This window comes from Tupaia chinensis, unplaced genomic scaffold, assembly GCF_000334495.1.
Source record: "Tupaia chinensis unplaced genomic scaffold, TupChi_1.0 Scaffold000569_1, whole genome shotgun sequence".
In the NCBI taxonomy this organism is placed as follows: domain Eukaryota; kingdom Metazoa; phylum Chordata; class Mammalia; order Scandentia; family Tupaiidae; genus Tupaia; species Tupaia belangeri.
Window position 1 is genome coordinate 2,611,282 of NW_006160083.1, and position 11,080 is coordinate 2,622,361.

At 40.7% G+C, this 11,080-nt stretch overlaps 1 protein-coding gene across 25 annotated transcripts in view; it reads left to right on the forward strand.

Moving 5' to 3' along the window:
• CADPS (calcium dependent secretion activator) overlaps positions 1–11,080 on the forward strand; it is a 423,537-nt gene that overhangs the window by 127,065 nt on the left and 285,392 nt on the right. For all 25 annotated transcript variants that reach the window (XM_027775523.1, XM_027775527.1, XM_027775526.1 and 22 more), the window contains exons 4-5: positions 4,203–4,436; positions 8,940–9,061. In XM_027775523.1, coding sequence (XP_027631324.1) covers positions 4,203–4,436; positions 8,940–9,061 — 356 coding nt within the window. The remainder of the gene's footprint in view (positions 1–4,202; positions 4,437–8,939; positions 9,062–11,080) is intronic.

An 11,080-nucleotide genomic window follows, 5' to 3' on the forward strand; every position in this document is an offset into this window, starting at 1 on the left:
GCACAACTTCAGCTTTGAAATGTGTTTGTAATGGGACTACCACTAAACATTCCACTTGAGAACCTCAGCTAAGGTTGAAAGAATGCTATTTCTTCTCAAGGCTCAAGTATTTGAAGCAGAAAAACAGCCCTGTTTTCCCTTGCGGACCTCAGTTTTGTGAGCCACTTTTTATGATGTCTTTAGGAACTGTCTAAGTTGTGGGAGAAGTGATCATTCTTTGGAGTTTTCCAGTATTTTGTTTGATAAAGTTTGGTAGAAGCTAACTCTGGGCTGTCATATTGTCTGTAACTGTTGATTCTTCCATAATGCCAAGATTGTGGAGTTAAAGGCAGTGAATGGGCTAGATAAGATGGAATAGTGATAACATGCTTTATGATGCCAAAGACATATGGAAAGGTCCCAGGTTCACATCCTGAGGTCTCCTTGTCCATGAGTGCTTGTAATATTTTCCATGGGAAAGAGAAATGGAGTGTAGCCCTGTCTCAGTCAACTCAATCTGATGTACCCTTTCCTCCATTCATTAGACCCTCAGTTCAAATGTTATCTCTTCCGGGAAGCCACCTTTGATTCTCTCAGGAAGAATTCACATCTGACACATCTCCACTATAGCATCTACCTTGGTGTTTTATAGATAGTTGTCCTTGGTAGCTGTTAGTTCAAGAAGATAGACTACATTCTCTTATCATGAACCCCTTAGTGCTTAACACTGCCAGGCACTGTGCTTTTGACAGGAAATGTTTTCTCTTAGTGATGGTGGCCCAGCAGCCAGTTCCTCACCTCTTCATGGCTTTTTGACTAAAGGGCTTCTAAATTCTGAGGCACACTGTTATCTTCTGATCAAGACCAAGAGTGAGAAAAATCAAACCCACGCTATAGAAAAGTTAGAAAAATAAGGCTTTGGGGATTCTTTTGCACAGAATCATTACTAGCTCCTGTTGAGACCGTCAGCTCATCATCTCATCTCAGGAACATCCATCCTGCTTATTCTTTCACATTCACCCACGATGTGTTTGGAAAGTACCACACAGTGGGCTGAGCCCAACCTTAAAGCAGGAAGTGAGTGTACTAAGGGGTTCCAGAAGGAACTGGTACTCGAGGGTGCTGAGAGGATTTCAGACCCCCATCCTCATTTACATAGAAAAGCAGAAGCTCAGTGTTCTTCCAGAAGTTAATTTATCATCTCTGTACCTCCTCCTCACAGCCGAGTTTTAGCTGCATTGATATTTAATACCAACATTTTGATAAGCTATCGATCCATCCACACAACTCATATATATTGAATCCTTATACGCCAAATGTTTTACTAGATACAAGAATTCAGTAGGAGTTTAAAGATAGGTATGGTCTTGATTCATGGCCTACCAGGAAAGACAGATATTAAATGAGATTCACAATTGATTCATTAATTATAGTTACAATAAATATCTTAGTGCATTTAGGCTGCTGTGACAGAATGCCATAAGTTGCTTTGTAAACAACAGAAATTTATGTCTAATAGTTCTGGAGGCTGCGAAGTCCAAGATCAAAGCACCAGCAGACTGAGTGTCTGATGAGGGCCCATGTCTTGGTTCATAGACAGTTGGGGTTTTTTGTTCTTTGGGTTTTTTTGTTTGTTCGTTTGTTTTTGCTGCATCCTCACATGGTAGAAGGAACAAATGAGCTCTCTGGGGTCTCTTTTATAAAAGAATTAGTCTCATTAATAAGCAGGGCCCTCTTGATGTAATCAACTTCCAAAGTTCTAATCTCCAAATACCATCAAATTGAGTATTAGGTTGGAGGGTGGGAGTGTGAGGAAAAGGGATTACAAACTCTCAAATCATTGCAATAAATGTTACCAATTGGTATGAGCTAGATATTATTAACATAAGCAGTAGAATATGGGAAACCGAAATGTGGAAGCTGATAGGATGGCTGTGAATTACCCAGGGAGATGTGGAGAAAGGGGGCAACACTTATGACAGCCTCCAGGTAGGAAGAAGACAGGTGCAGTACAAAGACATCTCTAAGCCCTGTACAGGGAAACCACTATGTGTATTGGAATGAAGTGTCTGTGATGGCAAGGAAGAAATACTCCTTTTTTAGAGAGATTTTTGTTATAGGCTGTGTGCATTCTATGGAGAGATAGAGAGACAGAAAGTGAGAAATCACCCTTTGGAGGGCTGGCCACACCACAATTCCATCTCCTCCATTCTCTTCTCAGGCTTTTGGGAGCACACACACAAACATGCCCAGTGTGATTTTCAAGCTGCCAGGTCCAGGACTCAAACTGTGGTCGACCTCTACATGCTGGTCCAAAAAAAAAAAAAGAAAAACCACCCTTTTAGCTAACTAATAATAGAGGGGATTACTGAAAGGAAAATACTAGATTGTCGGGAAAGTCATGACATATTTTTCTGTGCAAAAAAATGTGTTATGACTATCCCAAGAACCTAATAAGAGATTCTCAAGGAACTGAAATGCAGGAGGAATAACTGGGCTTTGTGGTGTTAGAAAGGCAATAAAAGTCAGAAGATCCTTTCTGTGACTCTAGATAGCTGCCACTTCTCTCTCTTCTCTTTTCTCTTCCACCTTTTCTTATTCCTTCTTTCCTATCTCCCTTTCTCCCTTCCTCTTTATATCACCACCTATTTCTTTTCTTTGTCAAATGGCTTATTCTGATTTGTCCTGGTCCAATATGGCAGCCAGCTTTGCGTCTGTATAATCTTACTGTTTCATCTCTACCAACCAATTATGGTCTCAGTATCTCTCAGTTTAATTGTTTAAGGAAGGATGCCTGATTGATAGTTGGGCAGTTAATAGAATCGGTTGACTGGTTTTGAGTAAGGCTCCCACGTACTAGACATCTTATTTTTTGCTGCAAAGAGTTGGCAAGCCAATTCAGGTTTCACATGATCTAAGTGGAGTTCTACCCTTAGCCACAGGGATGACGGACATAACTCATGCCTAAGCAAATCAACACTGCTTATTACTGACCATAAAATTGGTTCAGGTTATGTACGTAAGTCAAACTTTGGTGAGAATCCTGGGGTGGATGTTTCTCCATCTTCCATGGATATGACAGAAGAAAATAGTTACTATTCCTCTAGAATGGTGTGATGTGATGTTATGGGGACCAGATCTTTAGCAACATTTTTGTGGCATTAAGGGGAGCCAGACCAAGTGTGGAGCCAACTCAGAGCAACCAGAACCAAGATTTTGAGGAAAAATTTAATTATAATGACATCATGTGAGCCCTGATTACAGCCTCACCTGAAGCTGGACCTACCTTAGGACATTTCCAAGCTAATCAGTTGCTTTGGTTGTTTAAGACAGTTGGAGTTAAATTTTTTCTGTCACTTGCCAAAAAAAAAAATATATAGACAAACTGAGCGGGCTTGCTTTTCATCCCATCTATTATGGAGTGGGGCCAAGGAGGCAGGATCATGTCTAAGTGGGGAATGATTCTTTGAGGAGGTGATCAATCTAAAGTAAACTCAAACCACCTGAACAGCTTAGAGGTGTGGCAAAACAAATACCATGGCTAGAACATGTTGGTATTACAATTGAATTCATAACCAAGAAAAGAAAAAAATAAAGGTCATTTCCAACGGGAAATTGCTCAATTTTTTCTAAAGAGTTTTAATCACATTTCTCATCACTTCATTAATTTTTTTCATTTTTTCTTGAAAACGGTAACATTTCTTCTTAGAAATAGCTACAGGCTATGTTTGAAACATCTCAAATGAGCTTCTTTTGAATTATTCATGTGAAGAAAATCTCTGTAGATATCCAGAAATAGGGTATCTTTCCGTTTCCATAATTTAAAAACAACTGACTGCATTTTGTTAAACTATTTGAACTGAAACTGGTTTTGAAAAATGTCACCCCATTTGTTTTCCAGAAATCAAATTTGCTGGAAAAACTGTGTGTGGGGGAATAGAACTATAATAAAATATTGAACTCTTCCTTATGCCCTGTATGCTTATGTATGGTTTTTTGTTGTTTGTTTGTTTGTTTTTTTCCTGTTAGATATTCAGGTAACTAGAGAGCAGGCAACTGTCTCTTCACCTAGACTGAACATTTTCCGATAGCGTAATGCCACAAAATCTGAGAAGTTTTCAGTAGCAGTAGATGCGATCGTAACTCTGGGCTGTGGGGCAAAGACTTACGTAAATCAGGCCTCTGTTGACTCCTCTGCTTATACTTTTGTATTTCTTCACAAGGAACGCAAATTTCCCAAGTTTGTATCCAAAGAAATGGAAAACATGTACATTGAGGAGCTGAAGTCGTCCGTCAACCTGCTCATGGCCAATTTGGAGAGCATGCCGGTTTCTAAGGGCGGGGAGTTCAAGCTTCAGAAACTCAAACGCAGCCACAACGCTTCGATCATCGACATGGGCGAGGAGAGTGAGAACCAGCTCTCCAAGTCAGACGTCGTGCTGTCTTTCTCCTTGGAGGTAAGAAGCCCGAAGCCCTTAAAAGTTTCCTGGCACAGCAAGCAGGACATGGGTGATTAGATGCATTACAATCAGCTTGTTTTCCCCCTTTGCACCTCAGGAGCAGTTATTAAAATAACAGCTTGCTAAGTATAGGTCATCTAATCAGCAAGTGATTCCCCATCTCCAGGAGCCCACGTGTTTTAGTAAGGAAATGTGATATTAATAACCACCTAGTATCTTTAATCTTGGAGTACTTTTCCTATCTTAAAGCAATGCTCAAGGATCTTATAAAGACTTTATGCAATTTAGAAAGTTGAAAAATTTTGACAACCTGTGTTATAGTTTTGAGAGGCAATTTCATGGTGATTTGTAAATTTCCTTTTCCATCCTCTTTCTTGCTGGCTACACAGAAGAGTCCCTTGTTATGGTAGACACAAATTGTCCCTACCATGCTATCTTAGCATTCAAAGGGAAAACTCAGTATTAGGGCAGAATATTCAATGTTATCAGCAGATATCTCTGTAAATCCTCTTCTTATGTTTGTTTTTTGTATATGTAATGTAGGGAGTGGTTCTTATCTATCTACACTGGAATTACCTGGGAAGCTGGTTCAGTTTGAGGATTCCTGGGCACCACCCAGACCTACTGAACCAGAGTCTCTAAGCATGGGAATATAAGATGGTTCAGTCACTTTGGAAAATAGGTGAGCATTTTTCCAAAAAAGTTAAACATGAAAAGTATCATGAGAGCTAGTAACTCTACTCTTAGATAGAACAGAAGTAAAACTACATGTCCTCATAAAGACTGGATTGCAAGTATTTATATCTGTATTATTTATAGTGACCCTAAGTAGAAACAACCTAAATGTTCATCAGCTGGCAAATAGATGAAGTATGGTATGTCCATATAAGGCAATATGATGCAGCAATTGAAGGGAACAACCTGGTCCAGCCTCTGTCACACAGTCAGTAGCATATCAGACCACAGAGCTGGAAGCTACATGTCAACCATGGTTTGAGTCCTAGCATGATTCAGCCTGAAAACATGCCAGGTATTTGCTTCTGTAGGCTGAAGGAGTAAAGGAAAGGCTGTGTCTCTTTCTCCCTCTCTTTCTCTTGCGTGTGTATACGCACATGCACACACACACACACACCATGCATGTACTCTATCATGAATTTTTTTTTTTTTGGAGAGGTTTTTGCTATAGGATGCGTGTGCTCTCCAAACAGGCAAGAGAGAGACAGAGAGACAGAAAGTGAGAAATCACTCCCCAAGGGGGATGGCCACACCACAATCCCTTCTCCTCCGTTCTTCTCTCGGGATCTTGGGCACGCATGCACACGTGCCCGGCGTGAGTTTTAAGCCACTGGGTCCAGGACGTGAACCGTGTTCAACCATGTGGGAGTCCAGCGACATAGACATTACGCCAACTGCTGGTCCCTCTATCATGAATTTTTAAAAGTGTGTGTGTGTGTGTGTGTGTGTGTGTGTGTGTGTGTGTATCATAAATAGTATGCTTAGTGAAAAAAGCCAGATACAAGAGAGCACAAATTGTATGGTTCTATTGCTGTGCAATGTCCTGGAGGCAGATTAATGACAACAGAAAGTAGATTAGTGTTGCCTGTGTTGGGAAGCAAACGAGCATAAGGGACCTTATTAAGGAGATTAAAATGCTCTAAAACTAATTTATGATGATGATCATACAACTCGGTATATTTACTAAAAATCATTTAGTTGTATGCCTGAAATGGGTTTTATTATATGTAAAAAAATGCCTCAATCATTTATTTAAAAAATATATAGGGGGAACCAGCAGTTAGCGTAATGGCTATGTCGCTGGACTCCCACGTAGTCGACCGTGGTTCGCGTCTCGGACCCAGTGGCTTAAATCTCATGCCGGGCGCGTGTGCGTGCGTGCCCAAGATCCCGAGAGGAGAATGGAGGAGAAGGGATTGCGGCGTGACCATCCCCCCTGGGGGGTGATTTCTCGCTTTCTGTCTCTATGTCTCTGCCTGTCTGGCGAGCGCACGCGCCCTATAGCAAAAAAAAAAATATATATATATATAGGGACCAACAGTTAGCTTAATGGTTATGTCACTGAACTCCCACGTAGTTAGTTGACTGCAGTTCGAGTCCTGGACCCGGTGGCTTAAACTCACACTGGGTGTGTGTGCGTGTGTGCCCAAGACCTCAAGAGGAGAATGGAGGAGAAGGGATTACAGCATGGCCATCCCCCCTGGGGGGTGATTTCTCACTTTCTATCTCTCTGTCTCTCTCTGTCTTTCTGTCAAGCGCATGCGCCGTATAGCAAAAACCTCTCAAAAAAAAAATACATATATATATAGAGAGAGATAAAGAGAGTACAGCTCTGGTAACAAGTTACTGAGATACGTGTAATGTATCCCAAAGATTGAGAACCACTTATAACCACTTAAGTTCAAAACTCCACAAGGATTTCATGATGACCCTAGATTTAGGGAGACCAAGGGAATAAATAAAACTTTTGTACATTTAATTAGGATGTGTAAAGACTGAATTAGTTTTCTAGAACATCATTAAGGCTTGCTGTGAACTAACTGCAGGTGATTTGTTTCCTGTGCCTGGTTCAGCTGAGTTGCTCACACTACAGTGTTTCCAACATGTATTTTGCAGTCAGAAGATGCAGTATTCTATTAAATATAGAGCACTCGGTGTGTAAAAAAATCATCAGTGTAATTTCACAGAAACTTTCTTTTCTTCTTCTTCTTTTTTTTTTTTTAATGCTGCCACCTGAGGCACTGAATGCTTTTACTTAGGTGTCTTTGAATTTGATTGTTGCCAATTAGAGGTGGTAATTTATTCCCTACTGCCTCTTGTCTTCCTACAAAAAGGGGGATACATGGTTTATTCATTTTTGTGAGGCTTTTAAGTATGTAATTTTCTAATTCTTTATCTAGACTCAATATTTTACAACTGATTACCTGAAACATAGGTGTGGGTGGGTCCCCAACCGTGCTCTCACCTGCATGTGATTCAAACAACTTCAGCTTCTAAATACACGTTCAGAATGAAATGCCCTAGAGTTCCCAGATATTTTTTAATTAGAACAGTAAATTGCATATCAGAGTATAAGTGCCAATGAAAGCCATTGCACATCTCTGTCAGTATGTTTCGGGGGACTTGGGGAGGAGAGGCAAGAGGGAGAGGGAAAGAAAAAGGACAGACTAAGGTTTGAATTTGCAAGTTGGTACAGACATATTTTATATAATTATAGAATTGCATGACTAGGAGACCAGCAGTTAGCATAATGGCTATGTCGCTGGACTCCCACGTAGTCGACCGCGGTTCCCGTCCCGGACCCAGTGGCTTAAACTCACGTTGGGCACGTGTTCGTGCGTGCCCAGGATCCCAAGAGGAGAATGGAGGAGAAGGGATTGCAGCGTGACCAACCCCCCTGGGGGGTGATTTCTCGCTTTCTGTCTCTCTGTCTCTCTCGGTCTATCTGGCGAGCGCATGCACCCTATAGCAAAAACCTCTCAAAAAAAAAAAAAGAATTGCATGACTAGAAGGGATACCAGAGAGCAGTTCATTTTACAGTAAAAGAACTTTTTCTCTTTCTCTCTTTCTCTCCTCTTCCCGACCCCTCTCTAAGGCATATCAGAATACCACTAAATATCAGAATAGCAGGCAATGCAGGACTTTGAGGTAGTGATGAGAAGTGCCAGAAGTTGTAAATAATACCTTTTGGTTCTTCATGATGTCAGCCGTTTCCCTCAGTCTAGACCAGAGACTGTGCAGCTGCAGACATGTTTTTGTTTTGAGCCAACAAGGCTGGCCTGCACAGTATTTGCATCGTTTATTCCTTTCTATTTGGCTGTCATCATTTCAGAATCAGCTCTCTGATTGTTATTCTGATTCAGATTTCCATTTTCTGGTAGGAGAAATTGGGATATCTGGTAGCTCTGAGCTGGAGAAAGACAAGGCAGCAGTAGCCTGCAATGGTTGCTGCTCTTTTGGTGGAACATGTGCTCCTCGGTTTGCCACAGTCCCCATTACTCCCTATTGCATCTCTGACTCTAATGCAAAATGATGCTTGCCCTTTATCTTAGTACGTGCATAATTGCTTAACTTATTGTAAACAGAAAAGGGAATTCAGGAGCCTGTGTTTGTGCCACCTGCTGAATAAAAAGCTAGTCTATTTTTAAAGCACGTTAAGAGAGAACCTGTTCCTTGATGGAAATGAAATAAGCAATCCTATTTGTTTGGCATGGAAATAGTAGCTTGCCTCACATTATCTGACTAGTCCCTGTGAGCATCTGAGTTAGCGAAGCTTATCCTTCCATCTGGAAGGCAATAAGCTACATGGTAAGGAATTGCATCTTCATCTTTGACTGCTCCCAGCACGACTGAAAGAAGCCTGTGAGAAGCCATCAGATACCTGTCAGCTTTTGTGGTAACTTCTTCTCATCTGTGTATTTCCTTCTGGGTGCTGCTGCCCTGGGCATCAACAGTGACCTCTGTTATGTGTGCTTTTGTTTTCAGGTGGTGATCATGGAAGTTCAAGGCCTCAAATCCTTAGCTCCAAATCGCATCGTATATTGTACAATGGAGGTGGAAGGCGGAGAGAAACTGCAGACTGACCAGGCTGAGGCTTCTAAACCAACGTAAGCTATGTTCCCCCCTCTTTGTCTGACAGAAGGTAGTTTTCATTGGTTCCATTTTGGTTAACTCCAAGGTAAACATCTGGTTTCCCTAGAAGGTCATAGAAGACATGCACCTTGTTTATTTTCAAACAAGATAATTACATTTTTATGAGGACACTTCAAAAAGTTCATTAAAAACATTAAATTAAAAAAGTTTAGGTGCAAAATTTTTAAAATCCACACGTGGATATTTTATAATACACATTTTCTTTGAATCTTTTGAAGACCCGTCATATCCAACAGCCATAACAAGGATTTCAGTTCCTTCAAAGCACAGAACAGAAGGAAATTACAAAATCTCTTCCTTTCTGGAGGCTTTAGGTATTCATCTTAAAGAGTTTAGTCATGACTTATATCCTCAATACAATCTTCAGGGAAGTTGAGTATAATTTTTTTATTATATTTTCTAAATATTATTTGGTTTATAGCATAAGACATTTTATTTCAAAATCTTTCTGTATGTGCCACACTTATCAATATACAGCAAAATAATATGTTATATTGAATGCAATACATTAGGTCATTAGGACAACATTTCATCAAATGCTCATTGTGTGAGTGTGTATGTATGTGTGTATGTACAAGGTATTGTACAGTGAAAAGGAAAATAGTCACTATTATAGCCCCATAGCACTTAGAGTTTAACAGAAATATTAGAAAAATAATGAATCAACATAATAAACACTGAAAAAGAGTGCTATGAGGGAAGCTAGCAGGGGCTATCTTCTAGTTGGTGGAAACAGAGTCAAAATAAGCCTACCATATGACATAAGAGACGTATGAACTAAACTTATAAAAGTAGAGGAATGAGAGTGGGGTAGTGAACATTCCAAGCAAAGTGAATAGCTTGTACAAAGGTCCTAAGGTCAGCAAAGGCCTTGTGGCAGGGAGGAATTCAGAGACCAGTGGGTCTTGTTTTTTAATGTGGAAAAGTCTGCATGAGGGACCAGAGTTGGTGTAATGGCTATGTTGCTGAACTACGACGTAGTCGACCACGGTTCGAGTCATGCACCTGGTGGCTTAAACTCACGCCAGGTGCGTATGCATCCATGCCCAAAATCCTGAGAGGAGAATGGAGGAGAAGGGATTGAAGCATGGCCATCCCCCCCAGGGGGCAATTTCTCGCTTTCTATCTCTCTGTCTGTCTCTGTCTTTCTGGCGAGCGCATGCATCCTATAGCAAAAACCTCTCAAAAAAAAAAAAAAAGAAAGAAAGAAAGAAAAGAAAAAAAAAAGTCTCCATGAGATATAGTTATTAAGAAGTATTGGCTTCAGGACCAGTAGATGGCATAATGGTTACATTGCTGGAATACCATGTAGCCAACCACTGTTTGAGTCCCAGACCCAGCAGCTTAAAACTCACATTGGGTGTGTGTGCGTACATGTCTAAGATCCTGAAAAGAGAATAGAGGAGAAGGGATTGTGGTGTGGCCATCCCCCCAGGAGGTGATTTCTTGCTTTATATCTCTCTCTGTATCTCTATGTCTCTCTGGTGAGCACTTGCACCCTATAGCAAAAATCTCTCTTAAAAAAAAAAAAAGTGTGTTTGTGTATACATAGGCTCCAGTTGAAGCGCATTGTTTCTGCTACTGATTGAAAACCAGTGGTGGGGTTAGAGGGGTGGGGCTGCCAAAGCAGAAGCAGTTAAAATCCTTTTCTTAAGTGAACAATCTCTTTCTTAGGTGAACAATCCTAAGAATCCATGTCTGTTGTTCTACCTCCTTCAATATAGAATGGAAGGCTATTCTTACTATAAAGCAATACTTTTCTTTTTAAAAAATTATTTAATTTTCTTTATTTTTGTTATTATTATTATCATTATTATTTGACCAGAGAGAGATCAAGAGAGAGGGAAAATGAGAGAGAAAGTCACCAGGTCTGGGACTCATACCGCAGTTGGCCTTGTGGGAGTCCAGCGCCTTAACCACCAGCCACCTGCCAGCCCCAAGGCAGCATTGTTTCAAAGAGTGGCACTCTCACC